Raw genomic sequence first — 26,229 nt, 5'->3', positions numbered from 1 at the left:
GGGGATTGGGACTCTGGAGTATCCTTGAGGGCTCAGCAAAAACTTGTACGGATTCAGCCTTTCCACAATGATGCACTCGAAATGGGCAACAGGTCTCCTGGTATTGGGGTTCCGCAGCTATGGAAACTCACAGAACCTCGGGAGATGGCTCAAATCACAGTTCCTCTTGGGGCTGGTTGTTCACAACAGTCAAAGGCAAGGAGTCGTCATTTTAGGAGTTCCTCTTTCGCACAGAAAACAGTGTCAGGACAGCATTGGTCGCTTCACGCCGTCGCAAAGGGTCTGCAGGCGTTTCTGGTCGTCTTTTTCGGTTACTTCTGCTTCCAGTGGTGGACTTCTTTTCACTCCAGGAGACTCAACATTTATATAGTTCCAGCACGCACTCCTCTGCAATCTTCCTCAGCAGTTTACACAAAAGGGTGTTTGGCTGTCAAATCGGGACAGCCAGACCCCCAGTGGGAGTTGGTCCCATTCAAGCACTCGGGTAGACAAAGGACAGGGGGTGGAAAACTCCTCTCCCACTTCCTGCCTGCCCAGACACTCTGGAGCCTAGGCGGGGACACCCAAGGGTTCCCTGCCAAAGGCAAAACATATACACAACCCCTCCACCCCCCAGAACGGTAGAAGTGCTAACCAAGATCAACCACGCTAGTGATGGCGAAAAAAGAAGGGAGGCTCCAAGTTGGTACTTGGGTGCCCCTATTGTGCACTACCATGACTAAGGACATAGTCTGCGGTACAAAAAAAAATAATCACACAATAGTTGGTAGAGCATGTTCACTGCTACCAGCCGTAACTAGGAGATTGTCTAGGTGCCTAAAAAGTCACAGGAACAGAGAGAAAGGGTGTACTAGGTATCCCTTTGGCACTCCACATAAGGTTGTGTGCCCAAATCTCTCAGACTACAAATATTTAGGAGAGATACTAACTATCTCTCTATTCTTAAGAACTGTTGTTACTCTAGGATAAAGTAAAACGTGTCAAAGGAGAACCGTAACGTTCTCCAACAGCACTGCCCATAAGGAGCGCTGTGCTGCAATAGTAAAATACAGATGCCTTTCAGAGTTATGGAGGAAAATGAACTCCATAGGACAGGTAAAATACAAAGAATAGAGTTCCAAAAGACAGAGCCCATGAGAATGAATAAGTGGAAAAAAGCTCCAGTCATTCGGGATTTCAGAAAAAGGTCCAGAAGTCTAGCAAAAAGTGCTGGGGGTCTCACTAGGAGAGGGGATGAAGCATAAAAATGATAAATCTCCCTAACAGCAAGGTAGCCCAGGAGAGAGCTGGTCAGTTCACTGTTTGGTCCAGACATTTCTAAAGGCACGGATCTTTGAGCAAGGGTCGATACTGGTTGTACCCACAGTTCCAACGGTTGAACACCAACAAAGGCCTTCTTGAGATCAGGACGGATGAACAGGGCTTCACCGGGACAACACTGGAGGCGATTCTGTACAGCTGCAGCAGGAATCTTCGAGCCGTCACAAGCTGCTCTTCTTGGTAGAAATCTTGGTTGCAAAGATGATCTGCCGAACACTGGCCGGAGTCCTCCTTTTTTCCAGGTTTAAGGCTAGGAGCAAGCCCAAGCCCACCAATTGTAAGGATCTGCACCATTCAAACAGCCATGGGTTTTCCAATCATGGACAACCACTGGTCATCACATCTGCCCAGTGACAACCGTTCATATACTAGAGGATGTGGTTTAGGACTAGAGTGCCATTTCACTTTCTCTGTATAACCCACACAACACTCCTTAGACTACGAAAGCCACAGCTTTTTCCAGGAAAGGGTTTTCCATACAAGGCATTTTCTGACCTGGGAAGGCAGGAAGAAGGCCAAAGAACAATATGGCAGAAGAACAAGCAAGAAATCTCCTGCCATGGCCACGTTGGGTGCTAGCCACCTTTATTAGCCATTCTTGTTAGATTCTTAAGCTCACAAATATCATAAAACAAAAAACAGTAACATTCTCCAGCATGGAGTCAGGCATAGATTCACATGCTCATAAAAATTCCCTGTCAGGCTGGGAATCCTCGGTAACAGAAAAAATCAGTTTAATTTCTGAACTGTATTTCTCCTAACAACCAATAACTGAGCTCTGGGTCATACTGCCCCTAGCCAATAACTGCCCACTACCTAAGCCCCTACTCTGGCAGCCATCTTCAGATTTTTAACATACGTTCAAGTGTTGGGAGTCCTTGTGCTTAGCTGTCAAGCTTTTACTGTGTTTTTCGATTTTTGGAAGAGTTTTTGGGTCAATGGAGCCTCTGTGCTTCATCGATCAACCTTCCGACTAACGGGGTACCTGTTTTTTGGATTCTTCAATGCCCCTCAAGGGCGATTTTCATAGTTTCTTTGTTGAGGCTTCAGAAGATTCTTCAAGGCTTACACTGCGTGGACATGGTGGACGAGAAGGATTCCCCCTCTGTTCCGACTGTGGTCTGCGGAAAGTTTATATGGACGATAAACATTCCGAGGGCCTTACTGCCTGTACCTGATGCAATGAGGAGGATTGTGCTTTTTGCCACGAGTTTACAGCTTGCACGCTCAAGGATCGGCATAGGCGACTGAAGAAGTGGCTACAAGCCAAGGCCTCTGCACCGGGTGGGTCCTAGGAGCATGCCTCTCCAGTTTCCAAGAAAGGTGAGCAGGCTTCTTAGTCTTTTGAGGGTGCCCCTCCCGCGGGGGTCCGACAGAAGGCTAAGGACCGCAAGACCACTGCCTGCGGGAGCGCCATTGCGGCGGACTCCTCGGCGGCCAGGGCGCATCCGACATCTCCAGTGATCTCCATCACCAGCCAACGCTCGGGATCTTAATTCAAGAGGAAGTTGGACGATCCGCGCACACTCAAGGTGGTCCCAGACACGGCCAAGGAGAAGTTGAAAGTCAGCCTGTCCTTGCCGGTGAAGGCCAAAGGGGAGGCTCCGACCCATCCCCTAAGGAAAAGGCCAAGCAGGACAAGGGACCAGTCCTGACCGTCAAGATGCACCCAACAAAGGCCTCACCTTCCATCGAGGTTGTGGTGGCATCCCTTTCGAAGGCCACGGATGTGGGCCCACAGGGGAGCACCTCAGAAGGCAAGAGTGTCCCTTCCTCCCAGGAGGGAGACTATGTTCCAGCCCATCCAAAAGACCCTGGTGAAGGAGATGCCGGTCATCTCCCAGAGCCTGAGAAAGGGGGGGGGAGGCAGAGGTTCTCCAGGGCACGGATATCTCCTCAGAGGAGGAGCTCACCTACCTTCAGACCGTCCAGGAGGGCAATGACGATGAGGGAAACGTCTTAGTCGCGCCCTACGAGGAGGGCGACAACAAAGATGACGAGGATACCGTTCAGGAAGGCGACAAAGCCCTCAGGACGACTGAGGCATTGGCCCTCTTCCTATGCCTCAGCCTCCTACAATCCCTAAGCCTCAACTGCCCCCTAGGGACTTTTCAGCAGACATCCTATCTACTATGCACACTCTGGTATCTGAGATTCAGAAGAGGATGCTGGTTAACCCCCCCTGCGGCCCCACCATCATCTGCTCCGGTGCCAGCCGTCCCGCTGGAGATGGGGGAACCACTGACGAAGAAGAGAAAGATGCACCCTCTGCCTCCATGTCACCCTTCACCACGCTCCCCCCTCCGAGGGATGAGACGGAACCTGACGCAGCGACTACAGGCACTGACGACGGTGGGGTGGAGGAACTCCCGTCGCCTCTGCTCAGATTGGTCCCGCCGGATGAGATCCGATCTTTTTCTGCTATGATCTCCAGGGCGCCCGAGCTTTTGCAGCTCGCGCCAGAGGAGGAGGAGAAGGGATTCTTATACCAACGACGCGAAGAGGAAGACCATCCTCTCAGTCCCTCTCTTGGATGAGATTTGGCACGAAGGACTGGTGCTCATGAAGAACCCTTCTACAGCCCCAGCGAAGAGGGACCGCCTGGAGAAAAAGTAAAGGGTGCTGGACTCTGCGCCCAAGTGCTTGTGGGCCCAACTGTCACCAGACTCAGTGGTATCTGCAGCAGCCAAGAACAAGTCTTCGGGCTCTACGTCTTCGGCTGTGTCCACCCCTCCTGACAACGAGGGGAAGAAGTTGGGTGCGATGGGATGGCGAGTAATCTACTCTGCTATGACGACCAACAAGGCCTCCAACGTCCTCGCTATCGTGGCACCCTACGAGCGGGAGCTGTGGTTCAAGCTCGCCCCTCTGCTGGACTTTCTACCCAACGATAAGAGGGCAGAGGCAATGGAGATTCTTTTGGAAGGTGAGGTGGCGTTGGACGACGCCATAACGGTGGTCCTGGACATCGCGGAAGCAGGATTCCTCCGTGGTTGACTCCAGGCCACCAACTTCCGTCAGGAGGTCCAGACCGGAGTTTTGGACATGCCCTTCGACAGTGACAACCTCTTCGGGAAAGCTGTGAATGAGTTCCTAGTGGCCATCAAAGCGAACACAGAGACAGCACGTGCCCTAGGAATACTACACCAACAACTGCTGTCCTTTCAGTCCTCAGAAGGCAAGTCTACCAACTCCTCAAAGAGTTTCTTCAGAGGATCCTCTGCTTACCGTCAACCGTCCCGTTCCCCGGCCCAGGAAAACGGGGACTGCGCCAAGAACTTCAGAGGAGGACGCTGTTGTCGTCGGGGTCCGCAGGGCGGCCCGTCGACCTCCAAGCAGGAATGAACTGGCCGTGAAGTCCATCTCCAGTGACCGATGGGTGTTGGACGCTCTCGCCCACGGACACTCTAGAATTTCAGCAGAAATGTTAGTGCATACCACCAGTGGCCCGGCAGGAAAACCACATACCTCATCTGCTGCTGGAGGTCGGGGCCATGTTAAAGAAAGGGGCGATTCCGGGCTTTCCCGGGGTATGAGGTGGTTTGGGTGGGGGACTTTAATTTAGCTCTCTACTACACTGGACAGGTCTGCCACGGTCCTTAGGCCACTCACACGAGCCCCTCAGAAATGGCACTCCATAGCAACAGACTACTCTCTGGTTGATATTTGGTGTTGGCTTCCCCCTGACGCGCGGGAATTCACTTAACATTCCAGTGTACAAGGGAGCTCCTCTAGAATAGCCTATATCCGCCTGTACCTAGACCTGTCACGTGTGGCTGAAGGTCTGGCGATTCTTCCTCGCAATTTGTCGGACCACTCCCCAGTGCCGGTGAAGTTCAAAGGCCCGTCATCCCCTCCTGGGCAACTCCGAAGGAGGTTCCGGGCTAGCGCCCTGGAGGATGGCGCTTTTCGTGAAGATTTGTGCCGGTCCATTGCAGAATTCTTCCAGCAGAATGTGGGATCGGTATCCAGCCCCAGTGTCATATGGGAGACTTTTAAGGTCTATTTACGGGGATGGTGCATGTCCCAGGAAGGGAGCGGTCGTGAAGAGCATTCGTGGAGCAATCGGGCGCATGGAAAAAGACATTAAAAGTCTGGAACTCCTTCAAGAAAATTCGAATTCCCCCTCGCTCCAGGCTGAATTTTCGGCAAAAAGGCGAGAAATCCGCACATTAATGGACAATGAGGAGAGGTACTTGGGTGATCCGGTGCTAGCGGCGAGATATGTGGAGGGAGATCACCCAAGTAGAACCCTTGCCTGGGCTATAAGGCAGGAGAACTGCCTGGAACCTATACTAGAAGTAGAATCCCCTCAGGGTGAGGCAATTGAGGACGTGGTTGGGATAAATGGGGTATTTTGTCAGTTTTACGAAAAGCTGTATACTGCCCATAGTTCGGCCGGACACAACATCATTACCCAATATCTGGATAGGGTCGCCTTGGGCTGGCTTGACCCGGAGGTCGGGGCGATTCTCAACGATCCCCCCACAGCGGAAGAACTCTGCAGGGTGATACAGTCGCTTCCAAACAGTAAAACCCTGAACAGACGGGATTACAGCTGAATTATACAAAGCTTTCCCAGACCTGCTTATCCCCCATTTAAGCCATATGTTTGTAGAGGCGGCCTCCTCCAGGATTCTCCCTGAGTCCACTCGGACTGCCTTGATAAGTGCTACTTAAACCTAACAAAGACTCTAGGCAATGTTCATCCTATTGTCCCTGGTCTTTGATAAACACAGATAATACAATTTTGGCAAAACTGCTTGCGGACCGGCTTCTTCCCCACATGCCCGACCTGGTTGTCCCCACGCAAGATTCGCTCCAATAGATGACTATCAAGAACAATGGTGGAACTATATAATCACTGGAACAAACACACAACTAACATGTGCAGTGATAAATTACATGGACTTAATCCTGCCAAAAATGTAATGCGACTTTGACCGGATTAAAATGTGCAGCAACATGATGGACTGTTAAGAATAAGACAGAGGGAATTGTGTAATAAAAAGTTTGTTTCTTTGTAAATTAAACTAAAAATTACAATAAAAATTTAAAAAAAGGCAGTATTAACCAGAGGCCAGTGATTGGTTGTTAGGAGAAATACAGTTCAGAAATGAAACTGAAACTGATTTTTTCTGTTACCGAGGATTCCCAGCCTGACACTGGAGAATATTCATGAGCATGTGAATCCATGCCAGACCCATGCTGGCGAAAAACAGTTACAGGTAAGTAACGTGTTCCATATTGCAGCTGCCGCTAGCTGGTTTTAGGCACATTGTCAAGTAACCAAAACACTATTGTATAAAAGGTTATAATGAAACAAAGTATCCTAACTTAACTGTAAACTGAAGTGTGCAATTGTAAACATACAAAAATTCATAAAGAGACATAGGTCCCCAAGACTGTCAGTACTGAGAGACTATCAGTTTACCCATAAGTATAAGCAAAACAGGCAAGGCAAGTCAATCAGAATGGTTTTCTTGCCTCCAAAATGTCAGGATAGGGTTCAAAACAAGCAAAGGAATGGGGGAGGGAGGATTCCATAGACCTCTAAGGAGTGCAAGGTGCAAAAAGAAAATATTTCCCAACATCCATTGACTCAACCAGCCTCATCAGGTTTTGTTCAATACAGTCCTCGCTCGGAGGCAAGTAGTGTCTGACAATGTCCACCATGGTATCTGATTTTTTTATTTTAAAACTTTTTTTAATTGTATTTGGTTTAAGTAAACCTTTACAAAAACACATACATTACAATATGTCATACGTTATAACTTATAAAAGCAGTCCCCATTCCTTTCACATATAGGGACAAACAACTCTACCATCATCACACCCACTAACAAGTACATTAAAACACAACTGTCAAATTAAATAATTTCTTTAAAATAACAGAACAGAATTTCCAACAAATAAAAATCATGTTTCATAATCCTTTTACATAATCCTTTTACAAACTCATAAATATAACAAGACATTTGACCAATCACCCTCCAGAATCTTCTATGGTCCTTTAACCCAGCTCAACACTTTCCATCAGTTTCTTTTGAAGGAGATTATCCTCAATGGTATACAGCAACTTCGTTAGTCGAAGGACTATTTCTTTGGTGGTTTCCCCACATACACCTTTCCCATAGGCTTTCTCTAGACAACCAAGACAAAGTAAACAAATAAGAACCAAAGGTAACCACCCTCTGGTTTTCAAAATAGTCACAATATATAATTAAATGTTTCAGAGATTCCAATTCATTTAGACTACAGAAGCAGCATCTACCAGTTGTCATGTTCACCATATTATTGTTCCAATATTGCACTCTTTCGTTTGTAAGGAGTTGATGAAGTTTATATCTTGTGTATGTTTTTTTTTGCCTTAGCGCATGGAAAGATCTCTAAATATCTAGGTCGATCACCCAATTTTCTCGTAAATTTGGCATATTCATAGTAAGCCTTACTAGTAGCTATTTTATCCAACATAACGCACCAATAATAGCATCTTCCTTAGAAACCGAAATTGCCTCTAGAATTGCATCCATTTTGATTTTAAATTTCACAATGGAAGGGGGACGACGCCCCTCAGTTAGCATAACGGCTATATCTTAATTTAATGAAGCAGTCGGAGGAGCTAACATTTTTGTGTAGTAGTTAAGCATGTGCCACTGCCATTTTACAGACAATGGTAGTAAACCAAATTCCTGTCAAATCAGGACATTAGGAATAGAAAGGGCCAAACCCAATACCTTCTTCCACAACATTCCCTGTATGAAATCCAAATATTCCTCCATGCCCATAGTATAAATGTCCAAGGCGTATAAAATGATTGGTCCCACTTTCAGCAAATAATATTGGATAATATGCAACATTGAAAATTCACAATATTTGTAGAAAATGATCTTCATCTGTGAAGTCAACGATTTCAATTCATCATTAAGCAACACAACTTCCAAGTAGCAACAGAATAGCTACTGGAGAGCTTGGAACCCAAGTAGCAAATACAAACAATTTGTGGAATGGCCGTGCTATCAAGACACCATATAAATCTAGGAATTTATCTTTTGCCACCTGCAAAGGCGATGATGAAGGATTATTTTGGATTTACGTGAAGGTTGTGTTTGGAGCCATAGCATGAAAAGCGGTGCAATTCATTTGTATTTATTATTATTTTATATAGCGCCTTAATCCAAGGCGCTTTACAGTTAACAACAAAACACATCAAACATAGAACAGTAGAAGCAGTAACCGTAAACATGAATCAAGCCATAAAATCGGTATGTAAAACAATTTGCATATGGACAGGAGAGTAGGGGGGGGTCGGGAAGGAAGGAGAAGGAAAGAGTGACATGAGCTATAGAAAGAAAGGAGAGCTTAGGCGAAATGGGAACAGGGAGAAGGGAACTAGGATGGTGAAAGGAGAGACGGGGGAAGTGTTAAGGAGGCGAGTTAAGAAGGGATTTCAGTGAGGAGTGGAAGGAGGAATAGGTAGAGGAGGAGCGGATGGAAAGAGGTAGGAAGTTCCAGTGTAAGGGGGCAAGGAGCTGAAAGGAGCAGAAATGAGAGCAGGCACAAGGTGGTGGGGGAACAGAAAGTAAGAGATCAGCAGATCGAAGGGAGCGAGAGGGGGTATAGAGTGAGAGGAGAGAGGAGAGGTAAGGAGGGGCAAGGTCATGAAGGGATTTAAAGACCAGACAAAGGAAAGGAAATTTAAGTTGGGAGTGGAAAGGGATCCATCCTAGGTAAGCGAGTGAGTTGGAGATGGAGTCATAGGGAGAGAGTAGACAGAGGGTGCGGGTGGTAGAGGGATTTGAAGGGAGCAAGATGGGAAGCGGGGAGACCGAAGAAGAGAGAAGAACAATAGAAAAGGCGAGAAAAGATGAGGGAGGAGATTAAAAGTTTGGTAGCATGGAAGGTGAGAGAGGGATGGACTTTACGGATGTTAAAGAGATGATGGCGACATGCCCGAGAAGTGATGGAGATATGATGAGAAAAGGAAAGGGAAGAGTCGAAGTAAATGCCAACGAGCATGGTTGGAAATAGGAATATTAGAAGGGGGAAAATGGATTGGAGGGGGGGATGAGAGGGTAGGGTGTTAGAAGGGAAGAACAAGGACTTCAGTCTTGTCAGTGTTAAGAGAGAGATAGTGAGATGACATCCAATCTTTAATGGCAGCAAGACAGGAAGAGAGGTTGAGATGTAAGTCTTAGGTGAAGGAAGAAAACGAGAGGAATAGCTGGGTGTCATCAGCGTAGAAATGGTGAGAAAACCCGAAGGAGGAGATGATGGGGGCAATTTAATCTGTAAACCAAAGTGGGTACGGTCCAAAAATACCAAATCATCCGCAAAAGCAATCCAGTTTATCTCCAGCCTTTCCAATTTGACTGGATAAATGACTACATCACCCCAATCACAATGTATGTCAGCTAAGTATAAATTAAATAGGACAGCAGCCAGATTGCAACCTTGTTAAAGACCAATCTCGGTAACTATCGGATCGGTCACGGCCTCATCCTTAGACGACCGTATTCTATAATTTGTATTTTAATGGAGAAGTGCAACCATAGCGAACAGTTGAACTGGGAAACCTAGCTGTAACATTTTCTCCCATAATACAGATCTACTAATCACTGTATCAAAAGCAGCCGTGAGATCCAGGGCCGCCATATAAATTGGACCGATTTTTGAATGTTACACACATATGAACATAGCCTGCCACCAAACAAGGAAACACATAAAGCTAAATGTGTAAGTTTACTCGCACAAGTAATAGTATTCCTTTACAACACATAATCTCTGTAAGGGGTACACATTAGAGTCGTGTCCCTGATGTGACCTCCAATTAGGTACCATCTGGAAAAAGTCAGTTAAGTGGTCTGGCAAAAAAAAAAAGAAAAGAAAATACTGGGCCTCTCGCCACAGGTGCAGCTTAGAAAGTTCAACCTTGCACAAGTGACACAAGTGTTGTATGCCCATATAAAGGCCTTTCAGTGACTGCTCTATAATCACTTTGCATTGCAAGACATTTAAATAACCTTAGAATGTTCAGTTGAATATATTTGATCAAACGTACAGTTCTGATTTCTTAAACTATATTTTCTGAGTGCTTCATTTTCATTTGTCTGTTTGTTTTATTGCTTAGGCTGTGTTAGAAGACTACTTCCCAGATTCGGAAAACCCTGAAGTGGGCAGCCTCATGGCCGTGCTGGCAGTTATTGGTGGGATAGACAGCCGCCTACGACTAGGAGGCCAAGTAGTACATGAAGAGTTTGGGGAAGGTACAGTCACACGTATCACCCCAAAAGGAAAAATCACAGTGCAATTCCAGGACATGAGAATATGCAGAGTGTGCCTCTTGAGCCAATTGAAACCAGTAAGTGATTTATTTTCGGACTGTGTTTGAAGGCTGAACAAATATGAAACATTGCTTGGTGTCAGGAACAACATTCATAATCTCAAAGTAACATGCTTGTACTGTGTATCTTTTGTGGCTATTTTCAATCTGTGGTAACAAAGTGAAGCATTTACACATTTGGGAACACTCTTTATACTAATCTACATATTTCACGTGCCATCTACGTCACCTGCAAAACGACAATATACAGTATTCTTAGTGACTGCATTTAAGTAGCTTCTGAGCAACGTGTAGCTCATGAGCAAATTGACTTTTGAACTGTCTGGTAATTATATAAGGTCATCCAGTGTGTACGAACACACTTGTACTTGCCCATATGTATTGATTGGGAGGAGAGCACCTCATCAATCCTGTTTCGTGGGTGCAAGTGGTAAATGCAAATAGAAGGGATTGCAAGGGAGGGCAGAATACCAAGTATGCTAGTGGTTGTACCACATGCAGTATATCAAGTAGTGTATTCCTTATCATAAACAGAATTAATAATTGCCAAGATTGAGAGAGATCAATTAGCCTATTAAGCCAATGTATTTCGACAATAGTGACTCTGTAGTTAAGTTTGACTCCCCAATTGAAAGAACACTTTCTCAATCCTTATAACTTTGGTGCAGTTTGGCAGATCTGTTCAAAACGCACTGTTTTCTTTTTGCAACTTTCCTTCCATTGATATCACGAGAACCCCTAATTATGTTGCTATACATTGAACCCTGACCTGACTTTGGAGGTAAGTAAAGCCCTTTACACTTACCTTGCCCAACTCATTTCTTTTAGGGCCTTTGTTAGCCCTTATGGTTACTAGTACACAGGGTCTCTCCCCTTTCCCGATACCGGTGCTTTAATAATTTAGCACACATTACCTCACAGTGAAGTGTTGCAGGATTACTTTGTGTTCATTTTCCCTTTGTTTCGTTAAACCTCTTTTTACCTTTTGAAATGTACTTAGTTCAGGTTGGTGGTAGTGAACAGTGTTCTACTTAATTTTCCTTTGGTGCTCTCCTGTGCACAGTCTTGTTCAGACCCTCCAGAATATTGCGGCATGAAATGGAAAATATTGCAGTACAAAAATGAAAAAATTGCGGCACACAACTGCGGTTTTTGCGGCATTTTTTATTGTTGAAAAATACATAATTTAACATCTTTTTTAGCCTAAAACCAAGAACTTGAACAGTAAAGAGTTTTGCACATTGAAACAGGAACGTTTGAGGTGGTGTGGGGATCTTTTAACAAACCTACAAATAGTATTTTAGTTTTCATCAGACTCATCTTCAGACTCTGCTTCTAAAACTTGACAGTTTCGTTGCAAGTCCTCGGTTGAACCAGAAGCAAACTCAACATCCCGTTGCTGCTGGTTGTAGTGCAAAAACACAAGTGCTTGTATTGTTTTATCGACAAGCGATCGACACCTAGCAGACAAAATAATTTTGTAAATGCTGTTACTCCTCTCTGCATCGGCAGAACTTATGACACAGCCTTTGTATGCCCTAGCCACTTAAGATAATACAGGTAGACGGTCAACCATCCCTTGCCAGAAAATGTCTGTCAATTATTCCAGAGACGGATGCACGAACTGCCTCTGGACCTAAAATTTCAAAGTACAGAAGAAACTCCTGATCAGGAACCTCACTTAGTCCTGGGATAGCAGAATAATCATTTTTGTCTTGTGTTAGAATGCTAAGGCGTGCTGGATTAAATATGCGTACCTGTTTTAAGAAGTTTATCCCAGGCTGGCCACGATCCATGTATTTGCCTAGTTTGTCGAGAACATTTTCAAAAGCCTGAGTAAGCTGATCCATGAGCTGTTCTTTCTGATTCAGGCTCAATGTAGTTCCTTCTCTGGAGTCAAGAAAAGGCTGCAGTGACTCCAATGTCGGCACAGAATTGTTGGTAAAGTTAATGTGAAGGTCTTCAAGATAATCGTACACCTTCCTGGCAACAGGTATCTATCTGACTCTGAAAGATGTCAGTAAGAAACAGGATGCTCTGGCACTTGTCAGCCACCATATCCAGCTGAACCTTGATGCAATTCTTGCTGTTGCCACTGAGAATCCTTTGAAGGTTTTCTAAGGAATCGGGGGGTGACTTGCTGAGATGCATCTCAGATTCCACAAAACCAGAATATGTGGGGAAATGTTTGCAGTGATACTGAACTGCAACAAACCAAGAATTCCAATGGGTACTGCATGGGTCGGGTGCCATTCGGGGTTGCATTCCATGGGTCTCAGTGAGGTGTTGTAAGAATCTCCGCTTTCTGCTACCAGCCATATAGAAAATCCTAGAGAAGTACATTATAAACGCATTCAGCTCAACAAATGGTTTTCGGAAAGACTCCCCAACAAGGTTGAGGATGTGTGCCAAGCATGTGATGTGGATTGAGTTTGGATACAGATTTTTTAGAACAGTTTTGTATGCCTTAAGCATGTATGCAGCATTGTCCGTGTTGAAGCACAGAACATTTTGAAATGCAATGTCGTAGTCAATGAGAACCCTCACAACTGCCTGTGCAACTGTGGCATGGTTGCACTGCGCTAGGAACACTGTGTCAGCAAGATATGTGTGTATTCTATGACTGCCATCAATCATCCAAACTGCTCCAAATAATATATTGAGGACACAGCGTCCTTCAACATCCGGTGTCTCATCGAATATTACGCATATGTCTTGATTTTTCAGTTTCTCCTTGAGGTCATTTTTGGCCTGCCTGGATCTTTCAGGCAAATACCTCTCCTGGAGCTGGTGACTTCCAGGGATGGCGCCACTATTGCGGACTTTGTCATGAAGGAACCTGCGCAACACAGGGTGGTCGTCTTGCTTAGCGGGATATTTAGGGCTGTGCACACATTGATCCAGTCAATGATTAGATCATGATTGGCTGCCCTAGCAGCTGTCATTTTTCCAAAGCTTGAGGTAACAGTTTGCCTGGGACGTTTTGAGGTTGAATGAGGCTCAGCATCATCTCCGCAATGTTTTGTGTGCTTTTTTGAGCCCATGTGCACATCAACAGTGTATTTTCGAACGTGGTCCACAGCTACATTACATACAGAGCAAAACATGACTCCACCATCTGCATACATTATCTTGCTGTACTGTTTTGCCCCGTCAACTGCACTTATCTGTGTGGCCAAGTGGGAGCGAATCTTCTCAGGCTTCAACGGTTGCAAGAATTTCTCCATTGTGTCCTTTGACTGGGCTAGCAGTCTTCTGCTGCGGTGCGGTGCTCTCCTTCCCAATTGACCGGTCTGGAAAAAGTCAGCTGCGGTGTCAGCTGCAGTGGTGTCTTCTGTGATGTACAGATCCTGCTTTTTAGCTCCGGAATGTCAAAATATGTTCCCGGTGGAATACAGAACAATGATGCATCCTTGCTAAGCTGCACATTGCATACTTTTGAAAGCAGAAAACAATCAATCTCCCTTGCTGCTCCCACCCAACAGAGTATGCATACTGTTGGAGCAGCCAGGGTTGCACAAAGAATTACATTCTGACCACTGCATTGTCATTGCTCAAACGGAAAAAAACGAATTCCCCAGGTTGCATCTAACAGACTGTGTGGGTTCCTTATTTTGGTATGTTTATGGAGTGACTGAATAGTAGTTGAGAATGCTTGAAGTTAGGGAAGTGACTGGCGCAACCATAACTGCCTGATCCTGATTACTTACTCTAACTCCTCAAAATGACACATCCCCAACCAGCAGTGATCTGCACATTACCCTTGACATCCCACCTGCCCACTGTGGCATGGAAGACTAACCTTGCTAACTGGTCTTTGCTCTCTGGCACTCTTCTTTAACCAGGAAGTTTTCGTTGTCTACTGTAAAAAGTACAATTGGAATATGTGGGCAGTCTCATTACACAGCAATATATCTAACTTCATCACTTTAGTGCATCACACACAATACAGGCTGCATTTCAAATCCAGACTTCATTCCCCCACATCCCTATGGCCATTCCCACCCACTTCCAGCCTGCCCAGAACACATCCTCCTGGAATCTCTTCGAGGTAATTTTATCAAACATTACCATCAAACTGTAAGACAGAAGTGCCAGTCAGTGTTTTTTCAAAGCAGTCTTCTGAGTTAATGCCTTCTGCAAGTTGATTTATAAGCACTATGAGTGTCCGTCACTGAAGTCCTATTAAAAACAAGCAATCCCTAATCCAACAGTATTGACTTGCTTTTAACACAACTGTGTATAGGAATTGCCAGGTGCTGCTGTTAGTTGGTAATTGCAAGGCCTTTGTCAGTGAGGAACAAAATGTTGTGTCCTGTTCAGTCTGGCCACGCTCTGTAGGACAGCCAGGTCGAGTCACCACAGCCTAACATTTTGGATTGTGGTGGGGGAGGAGGGCTATAGTCTGATCAGCTCCATGGAAATGGTGCTGCGCCACTACTTCCAGCAGACAAGTGGAAAGCAAATAAACAGAGGGGCTTGAATTCAAAGGTGTAACCCTGGTTGAAGCCCCTCAGTTTACTTTTCGCTCGTCCTATGACCCCAGGAGAGGGGGGGGGAACAACTCTACACTTCTCCATGGAAGAAAGTCATGAGGCCCAAGACATAGGGGCAATGCAGTAGCAGTAACTGCAAGAGCGCATAATACCTAGCCAAAAAATGAACTCTCTTGGGGGGGTCATCATTCCTTGGTTATGCCACCCACACATGGTGACTTAATACACTCACAAACAGAAATGAAACATCAGAACACTACCAGGGGTCAAGTCCTACAAATTAAAGTGGGGGATTCATCAACAAATGCAATGGCATGTGATGTCACCAGAAATTAGCATATCAAGGTGAAATATGCATATTTCATTAAATTGGTTTTGCATAACCACCAACATTGCACAGGACCAATAGCATTTGTCTTTCATAAAAACAACACCCGTGATTCAAGGCTGGGCTGCATGAGCCCAATTGTAAAGTAATTTGAAACAAATACAGCTATGGTTGTCTACAATTGGTATCATGGGCTGCATGATACCAATTGTAAAACAATTTGAAACAAATACAGTTGCATGATACCAATTGTAAAGCAATTTGAAACGAATGCAGCTATGAGCGTCTTCATTTGGTATCATGCAGCCCATGATACCAATTGAAGACGCTCATAGCTGTATTCGTTTCAAATTGTTTTACAATTGGTGGTATGCTGATACCAATCTAAGCTTTTTTGTCAGCTCAATTAATTCTCATTTTTTCTGCTTTTGCCATAGAAAATCACCTTTTGGAAATCAGTTTAGTACATTATATCTAAAATGTCTAAATTTTCGAGACATGTTTTAGGCAAAAAGAATATCAGTATTTGAGCTGCCCCAGAGCCTAGTACTCCCTCACTCTCTGTCTCTCCTTGTATCTCTGCGCCCTGTTTCTCTCTCTCTCTTTATCTCAGTCTGCCCCCCACTCACACACTTTCTTTCCTTGACTCTCTGCACCCTCTCTCTGCACTCTCGCTCTCTCTCCCCCGTCTCCGTCTCTCTCTCTCTCTCTCTCTCTCTCTCTCTCTCTCTCTCTCTCTCTCTCCCCCCCCTCCCTCTCACACTCTCTCTTTATCTGTCCATCTGGTGGGGGGGAATCACGCTGCCAGCCAGGTGCACGTTTTCTAGCGTTATCCCAGCCATTGTAGAGCCCAGCACAGCAAGAGATGAACACAGCTTTCTTGACAGGGGTGCATGCTGTTACCAATTAGCAATTTGAAACGAATACAGCTACGAGCGTCTTCAATTGTTTTACATATGGTATCATGCAGCCCATGGTACCAATTGTAAAACAATTTGAAACGAATACAGGTACGAGCGTCTGACAATTGGTATGATGCAGCCCAGCCACATCATACCAATTGTAGACGCTTGTAGCTACGAGCGTCGGAAAGCATTACGTTTATGCTTTCCGGCGCTCGACAGGAAGGTGTAATGAAAACACCAATTTGGCCGGTTTGGGTGCTCTTGCCTTAGTTGGGGGCAGATTGGTGGGCAGGCCAGTGCTTACCTGGCTATGCTTCACCAACTGTCAGCTCGTCAGGGCAGGCACTCGCTAATGGGCGTGGATAGGGCCTGGGGACACAGCCAAATGCTGTGCATCTCCCAGGCCTGCGTGACCCTCCTCCAACCCCGGGCCTGCAACGTGAGCGCAGAGGTGTTATCCCTCAAGCTGCTGCAATCAGCAGCCTGCTGTGTTCGCTCTAAATCATTAAATGAGCTCGAAAGAAGACACACTAAGCTAACGTGTCTTTTTCACGCTCATGTAATGATTTATAGCGGCAATTGTGGGAAATGGCACATTTTGCGAATTTTATTTTTATTATTTTTTTTTATTATTTTTGCAAATCGCAAGATCGCCATAAGGTGGATGGTCTGCATAATATCATTTAGAGTACCATATACTCAAAAATGTGACGTTTTGTCCCGGTTAAACCCTTTCTGTTAGCCATCCTTTTTTTAAATTTTCTGCTGCCTTACCCTCTCAAGCCAGGAGAAGCCAAATAAGGTATGCACGTTCGCAGGATCAGTTTAGGATTCTCATTCAAAGTGCTGTGTGTATTTGACTTGGCGAAACTGTGGGTTGTGACTACCTATTCCCAATCAGCATTCAAGCTAGAGCATATCTATTGTTGGGCATATATGGGGGTTTGAGGCTGTCCATTGTTACACACCCCTTAACTGTTTGAATGGTGCACTCCATTGCCATTGGTGGGCTTGGGCAGCACACATTTTGGAAGAGCGGATGTCCTGCACCCATTCCTCAATTGGTCCACTGAAGTCGGAACCTTGAAGAAGAGGAGCCTGCTCTGAAGATATTTGACTGCTGCTAAGGACAACCAGCATTTCCAGATCCATCTCCCAGTGAATTCTTGCTGCTCTTCTTGCAATAATAGAAGATCCTCGCCAGTGCCTCAACCCTTAAACAGGCAGGACCAATCAATCCTAGACCCCTGTATCAGAAGACTGCCATCAGTGGATGTCTGAATTGTCCCAGGACTATCCTGTGGGCTGTCCATCGACTGCGATGGGCTCTATGATGCACCAGTCACCTTAGCGAGCTGGAGCTTGTGACTTTGCAGCTCTACGACTTACAGCCTAAGATCATATTTCCTGAATGAAGAGGCCTCCCTACCTCAAGCTGAATCCCTCTGGTCTGCCCATTCAAAGCCATCTTGAAAGTTCTCCTTGCATGCATGGTTGTATCCCCTTCCCCTGGATCAATTTACAAATACTTAGATTACAGTTCTGATTCAACAAGGTTCTGTTCAAGGTAATACAAAAGTATTTTCCAATCACTGTCTTTCTTGGAGAAACAACAAATGTCTTTTTCACCACAACTGGTTAATAATTCAGAACAAATCAATGTCTACCACAATATCCCTCTTACAAAGAGGATTGACTTTCTCCCCAAAACACTGGTTCAAAACCAAAAGCAATAGTTTAGTTATCATGTAACACATTCTTCAAAGGAACCACTTTTTGTCCAGATAGAACTTTGATCTTTCTTGGAATAAAATTTTTTTGTCAGGATAGCAAAAAGCATCTTGGCTCAGTGATGCTGCTTGTCAATTATAAAAGTACATGAATTCTCTTAATTTAACAAAGGTTAGCTCCACACATATTTCTGTCAGATATCAAACCACCATCTTCTTTCCTGGTCCACTCGCCTGCAAAGACTAACCACTATAAACTCTTTCTTGGTTTACTCCTCTGCCAGGAAGAAAACTCCTACAACTAACTTCAAACTTGATGGCAATATTGATTCAAAAATTGTCCACACCAATCTCTCTTGGAAAGAGGTTTAGCAAATACCTGCCTTTTCTTATAGTCTCTGGACATCTTTTATTTGAGTTTTCCCTAAACTGAGAACGAAATTTACAATAATGATTCTCAAAGGGTCTCTCAATGCCTTGTAGACAGTCTTTTGACTAATATTAGTTTGGGTTGCAAGATTCATCCAATTTAAATCTCAAAAAGGAAAAGTTGCGCCCTTGTCACCTTAGTATGGTTTCACAATCACTTGGCCGTTGGCAATGTGAGATGGATATATGTTTTCCCAAAGGTATATCTCTCAAAGGGGGATGTATGTCTTGGTTGCTTTAAGATTTTCACACTTTCTTGGATGATGATGCTGGTTATGATATTTTCCCAGTGGTTGTCTTGAAAAGGGTTTCTCATAGCCTACTGTAAGTAGTATTGGTTAGAGGCTTTCCCAAATAATAGTTTACAGTCTTTTGGCAGCCTCTTGGCTGTAGGTAGTATCAGTAATTAACTCTCCTCTCTTGTAATTCCTTATAAGGTAACTTTCTTCTTTGCCACTTAGCTTCGTTTTCTTTAACTATTTGGCTTTCTGAAAATAAGTTCTGCTTTGATTTATTAAGTGTTCAGTATTCAGAATTATTGTATCTTAACAGCTTTCATGTAAGGAGCACCCCAGAATCATTCTGCGAACTCCCTGGTTCTCTGTGGTGGCTCCCTCTTGCGGTCAGGCTTTGCTGCGGTTCTTGAGCATTGTCTGCTTTCTCTCCTGCTGCTGCGAGCCTCCGGTAAGTTGGGAGTTGATCTTCGGAAGCGATGACAGCTCTGTAGATCTACCGCAGCTTCACTCGTCTGTCACACGCTGCTCTGGAAGCACGTCGCCTCCTCAACCAGGCTTCTTTTGCTGCTTTCTTCGCTGCGCACACTCTCCAGTTCTGCTTGATTTAACCCTTTGTGGTGACTTCTGCTGACAGGCTTCTTTGCATGGCTGCTCCAGCACCTCAGATAGTTTCAGCTTCCTCAGATATACCTCCCGCACGGCTTTTCAAAGCTCCTTGGCTTGCTTCCTCGACTTCACCTTCATTACCATTCATCTCCATTCCTCAGCTGGGCCTCATCTTGGGTTTTAAATATCCTGCTAAGGTGCTTTAATTGGCAACAACTAGACTGCACTTTTAAAAGTTTCGTTGAAGGTGCGGCCAGGATTTTTACCCAAAGTGCTCTGAGTTTCATTTGTCCCAATCCATCGATCTGCCAGTATTCTACCCACCTCCGCACTCCTCCTAGGAGGATGAGTGCTTTCATAGACTGGACCCTAAGAGGGCTCAGAGCTTTTATGTGGCGAGGTCGGCAGAATTCAGGAAGCAGGACCAGCTGTTTGTAGCTTTCTCGATGTCGAGAAAGTGTTTGGCGGTCAACAAGCAAACCATCTCGAGGTGGATCACACATTTTCTGAATGCTACCTCTATGCGGAGAAGGAGTTAACTTCGGGCATCAGGGCACACTCCACAAGGGGGGTGGCTGCCTCTTCAGCTCTGCAAAGGGGGGAGTGTGGATGAGAGAATTTTGCCGGTGGTAACTTGGTCCTCACTGCATACCTTTATCAAACACTACTGCCTGTATTTGGACCGTGGAGTTGACGCTTGCTTTGGGAGAGCGGTTTTGCAAAATGTCCTCGTATAGAGGCTTTCATCCCTGCTCCATTACACATACTGGTTGGGGAGTCTTATCTGATGAGGAATCTGTGGGGAAAAAGCAATCCATTGAAGTAGAAATGACTTACCGCAGATTCCACGTCCCCTCCCATCCAACCCTCCTATGAAAGTACCTACAGCTTATGACGTCCTTCTCTAATGGGGGAAAGAGGAAGGCTCTGTACCATAGACCTTAATGGTGTGTCCCACTTTCTTTTAGCTGCCCCGTTTCTCACCCAAAAAAGATCCTGGTTCAAGTTTTCTTTTTTTTTCATGAGTTATGGCTCTTTAGACTTTGTTTGAACTTCCTCCACAGTGGCTGATCTCAGGGGGGAAAAAAGATGGGGAGCGGAGGTACCTGGGCGTAGTGACGTGTGCTATATTTACAATGACCGACTTTGTGTCCAGAGTCGACAGCGGCATCGAAGCAAGACGAATGGACGGCCGAGTCCAAGGCGCACTACGCTCCATGTAAAGTTTTCTGAACAGCTGACGCTGGAATGGATATCTTGATTAGGAATCTGCCGGAGAAGAATCCATAGAAAGAACATTACGTTAAGTAATTTCTCTTTCTATTCTACATGCATGTTGTACTGTTCTCACCCTTCTTTAACTTGCATTGGATAACGCAGAGGTTTCAACTATTCCAAAAATCTACTTGTCCATGGGACAACATGTTCAAGAGACATACTTTTTCTTTAAACAAATGTACTTGTCCCTTTGGACTTTCATAATTAGTGAAGCATGGCAAACACACATTCATTTCATTTTTGGTCAAACTGCCAAACAAACCAACATTATGTTTTGAAGGAACTTGCTCCATTCTAATCAAACATTTGTGGCTTGATCATAAAATCAGCGGTCTAATTTTTTTCAGCAGAAAACAATGGCAAAAATCTTGGTTTAAACTGTCATGTCTGTGTTCAAAGTGCAAATTAATATATGTCCTCCGTGCTGTGACCGATTGAAGTGATGAACAGATTGTGAGTTCAACTGCATAATAAAGTGGCAGAGTGCAGTAAGTTGCTGCTAAAAATCTTTGCTTATATTCAATTGTTTCTTTATCTTTTGCTGTTTTGAAAGCTCTTTCAACCCCCCACTGTGTAAAATTATGTAATAATTCCCCACTTCTTGGACCATGATAAGCAATTAAACAGTGGTAACATCCAATAGTCCACGTTAAAGGACGCAGGCTTGCTCAAGCTTATTAACTTGGGTGTGTACCATTATTACCTAATAATAATTTAGCAAATGCTGCATTCAGGATCTTAACTCCAATAAATAAAATATATATTTTTATGAGCAGGAGCTAAAAGTACAGGACTTGGAAGTCCAGGTATTTCCCTTCAGCATCCGAAGAAAGGGCAACCGAAGAGTAGGCCTCCGAACCGAACTGGAGGAAGATGATGAAGAGGAAGAATAAGCCTGCCATTCCTTCCTCCCACCACCATGCTGACTCGGAGCCTCCTTCATCAAGACAGCAATGTCATCCTGGGAGAACCGCAGAGACCTCCACCACTCAGCATGCTGACTACCTGGAAAATCCAGGTCAGAGGAAGGGGACTCCAGGTGTTTGCATTTTGCTGCATGCTTCCCCATGCCTGCGGCCATCAGAGCACAGAAGCAAAAACACAGAAACCACCAGGTCCAGCCACCAGAGTGACAATGAGAACACAAACGAAACACCCAGAGGCTTTAAAGAATGGAGCGCGTACACTAGATCCAATCATCTGGCCACGACCAAAGCGATCACCAAGGCAACAGTCACTACCGGCCACACCTAGAGGCGATCTGGGAGGCACCAATGAAAAACCTCTACCCAAACGCCGGTCCTAGGCCCCGTAACAAACGGAGCACGAATCACGCCACAGCCAAGGAGGGGCAGTCACACAACTCCGGTCCGTCCCCGCTACGCACACAGCGCAGCATTTAGAAATAGTATAAATCTCCCCCTTTGAAGATCCTGCAGGGCTAAAACCCACGGACAAAGCAGTCAGGCACCGGGACACCTTACCGACATGACCCGGGACTGACATCAAAGCTGCCGACCTGTGCCACTCCCCGCAGAGCCCCAACGCCGCGCAAGGAGCCTGGGCCGAGTGCCATGCTCAACTGGCCCCAAACCCTGCAGGGAAAACCGTGCACGTTCCCCACCAGATGGGACCCGATGAACCGTCCAAGGATCCATCCTAGGGGCCAGCAATCTCAGAATTCCAGTGCCCCGCACCTGAAACAGTCCTGGCCGGAGGACAGGAACATTTTAACTGGGCATTGTAGGTAAGTAGAAGGTATTAGACCTCATAAGATAAAGAAAGGGAAGGGTTCCTGGAGTGGAGGCAGGGCCTCAAGAGTTAAGTACTGTTACAAGGAAGAGGGATGTGGAGCAAATGCATGCTGGCAGGCAGAGTAAGCCGAAAACAAACGCTTATCTTCAATTAAGTGTACATTTAGAGGGTCCGCGGGAAGCAGATATTTCAGAAGAAGAACATACTAATTGTCCATGTACTTTTTTCCCTCGTATTGCTTCTAATGTTGTCACTGTCATGTGTGCGTAGGCATTTAGAATTATTTGGATGGATTGGCCACCAGGGGGCACGTGGATGAGGCTGCTCTCCACGTGACCTCCCGGAGTAACAGTCTTCTCCAGGGTCTGAGCCCTCACCATTGACCCCCGGAAGTGGAACCGTTGACTCTAAAGGTTTATAAGACCCCCTGTGGCATTGAAAGAAACGCCGGTCAAAATCAGACCAGGGAAATGCTGGAACAACACATTTTTCACTGCGCTGAGAGACGAGGCGGAGCCTTCAGGAGAACAGGAGGCTGGAGCACGATACCCAGGACCCACTCTCGCGTTCGGGGACCGGGTTGCGGGAACCTTTGGAGCAAACTCGGGGTGGTGCGGTTCCTGGGAGCTGTCACGGTCTCCCAGTGACGTGCGCACCACGACCAATATCGAATGTTGCCCTATTGCTGCACCTTGGGAGGACGTCTCCATTTGGACTCCTGCAGACTGCATGGGTCGAGGCAAACTTATGGCGGGACGCCCCGCCCTGGACCCCACCGCCTTAGACATGTGAGCGGACTGAGCCCCGACCCCGATTCCTGCTGGGCCCCTGGAGGTTGCACTGCACAAAGACCGCGGAGGGAGTACATCCAGTCATCCGCTCCTATGGGTCCGGCAATAACATTGTGGGCCCCTCTCCGAGACAGAAGACAACGTGATCCATAACACGCGGCGAGACTGGTAAGGTGGCCCAACACTAAGAGATCCAGTCATCCACCACGCTAATTAAACAGACCTCCGCATCGGAAAGACCCTCCCTCCCCCGAGGTGCGCAGAGGAAGCTTGACTGCCGCAGCAGCTCCGAGTGCCTTTTTCGGACACATCACGCTCTTCAACCCGACAGTGGTGGCAGGCTGGCACTTGGGCCCCATGTGGCATTATTAGAGTGGCAAGGCAAGCACATAATGAGCCCCCCATCCAGCCCCTATGGTCGATGGATTCTGGAGCTAGCGGTAAGAATGAGAAGCCTCTCAGCAATTTAAACAGCACCCCCCATTGACATAATAACCCAGGACCCGCACGACAGTGTCCTAAAGCTGCGCTTCAGACACGCTTCCAATCGCCTTGGAGGTGCCTTAGTGTGTGGTGACCAGACACCTGAAGAAGTAAGTCCCCCCCCACACCCGCTACTCGAGTGGCGAGGAAGAGGATAGAGTGCAAAACAGTCTGCCTGATAAATAATAGCCACCCCTACTGACAGCAGCTTAACATAACAGACTACTGGCACTGCGTCTTTCAGTATAAGCTCTATTGAGCTTTATCATTTGTACTCCACTCCAGCCTCCCACGATCTCATGCCAACGAACGACTGCAACAAGATGTACCAAGCCTTCCCACCCAGCAAATGCAACAAGGGCTGGGGGCCCCCATTTTAAGGTGTGTGCCCTCCTTTGTCCCCTTTTACAACTGATGCCGGGACTGGATGCCGATGTGGGCGAGTAAGCAACGGGGGCACTATCGACCACAAGACCATATACCCCATAACAAACGGACTCATTAAATCACACTCTGGCATTACTCCTACTAACTTAAGGAGGCCTTCTTCGAACGAGGCCGGCACATTCGAGGAAGTAAGACCCTCCACTGGCACCTTCAGAACTACGAGGAGGGTTCATAATCATCGATTGGTACACCGCAAAGTTTGGACCCTTGCTCACTGGCACCATCTTTACGGAGCAAGGGGTCATTAACCTCTTAACCTATTGAAACCTGTCCAACAATCCGTGCAGTCTCAGTGCGGCTAATACTATGCAGTTACCTAAGGAGTTGCACTCTGATCCGGGAAAGGACCGTTAATATACTACCTACCTTAACAAACCTAACTGGCCCACATTTTCCCATTTCCCACACCTCCCTGCGTGACCTCCGGGTTATAGATAACTTCAAGGGCTTTGAGACAAACCTCCCCATCCAGGAAAGGCAACGTAGGGTTGGGCCCCCACCTTGGGGCGTGTGCCCTTCTTTGTTGCATTGGTTCACTGGCTTTAAAACTGGTCGAAGGCCAGCGCACCGAGGAGATTGCAGCTATACTGAGCACGAAATTGCACACCCTATGAGGTGAGAACTTTCGACCACAGCCTCCTCACCGAACCGCAACTTCAAGTTTGGGAACACAATAAAACGCCCTGAGAACAAAAGAACCACAGACCATGCATGATCCTCTGAGGGTTGGGCACCTGATCCTGGGGCGTGTGCCCTCCTCTGAGGACCTGGGCTACGTGGAACAAACAAATCAGCAGAGAAATCCTGTCCGATTGCGCCTCAACGCCCAGATAACTGCGACACAAACGATGGGAGAAGAACTTCGCATACTGAGGTCCTACATTCAGAAAGGCATAGACAGGGGTACCAAGGGCTCAGTTGGAGTGCACAATGTAGAGTATATGGAAATAAGGCAAAAATTGGCTTCATATAGATACACCCCCTCTTCCAGTGTCTCAGGCCACGTCCCTGACCCAGCTATGGCTGTCTCAGGAGCGGAGGCTGCTGCCTCCAAAGGCAACATAGCCTCCCAACTGGAAGAAATTGAGAACATGAGGGTGGACATTGGAGCGAACGTTGACCGAATTATACATTGAATGGACAAAATGGAGGAGCGGTTGGAAGGAGCTGAAAACAATCAGACCTCGCTCAACACTCTTGAAACACAAATGGAACTGAGGATAAATGATTTTGAATCCAGAGTAGGAGTTCCGCCTCAAGATGGATGATTTAGAAAATAGAGAGCGGCGGAACAACCTAAGATTGTTCGGAATTCCGGAGAGAGAGGGTTAATCCGATCTAGACCTGAAGAGAACACTCCACGAAATAATGAAGCACTTATTCCAAGATGACTGAGTTGATGTACCAAAGATTGAACGAATACACCGGGCCGGTGGAACAACCGGCGAACCAAAATCTGTACTGGTCTGCTTCCACATCTATGGTGACAGGACCAGGATCCTTGAAAAAGCTAAGCAGCACAGACCTGTATTGCTAGATATCTCAAGAATCACAATCTTCCAGGATCTCTCATCATTGACCCTCGCCCTCCGATGGATGTGCATGCCTCTCACCAAGTGGTTGAAGGATCAAGGAGTCCGCTACAGGTGGGGGCTACCCATTTTCTCTCTCCTTTTGAATTCAGCTGTCGCAAGGAAAGGCTGAGAACTGAAAATAATATAAAGTCTGCCATCTGAGTTCTTGGGAGGCCAAGATGCTGAAGGAAATCCCGACATGAGGAGAGAAGATGATAGGCAGTGGCGGATCCAGGGCCCGAGACGGAGTCGAAGACCCGGGTCCAGGAAGTATAGACGAATGAACGCCGCTCCAGGAGTGGATGCTTGATGTTCTGCAGATGTATTTCTGCACCAATTTGACTCTTCAGCGTCGCACCTAAACTCTTCTGGGGCTCAATGGCCTGTTCACCACATCGGCGCAGTTTACTCTGTTGTGGCTCGGGTTTTTACGAGCGCTGATGGCAAAAAAAGTCATATGTCATTCTGGAAGTGTCTTTCGACCTTGGAACCAGACGATCGATACACA

General features: G+C 46.2%; 1 protein-coding gene across 4 annotated transcripts in view; it reads left to right on the top strand.

Annotated features, from left to right (window-relative positions):
• HERC2 (HECT and RLD domain containing E3 ubiquitin protein ligase 2) overlaps positions 1-26,229 on the top strand; it is a 2,956,340-nt gene that overhangs the window by 1,289,650 nt on the left and 1,640,461 nt on the right. For all 4 annotated transcript variants that reach the window (XM_069636605.1, XM_069636607.1, XM_069636603.1 and 1 more), the window contains exon 42: positions 10,451-10,681. In XM_069636605.1, the coding sequence (XP_069492706.1) occupies positions 10,451-10,681 (231 nt within the window). The remainder of the gene's footprint in view (positions 1-10,450; positions 10,682-26,229) is intronic.

Source organism: Ambystoma mexicanum, chromosome 7p, assembly GCF_040938575.1.
Source record: "Ambystoma mexicanum isolate Mex_15411 chromosome 7p, UKY_AmexF1_1, whole genome shotgun sequence".
Classification (NCBI taxonomy): domain Eukaryota; kingdom Metazoa; phylum Chordata; class Amphibia; order Caudata; family Ambystomatidae; genus Ambystoma; species Ambystoma mexicanum.
The sequence above is the reverse complement of the archived record's forward strand: the minus strand, read 5'-3'. Positions and strand labels throughout refer to the sequence as shown.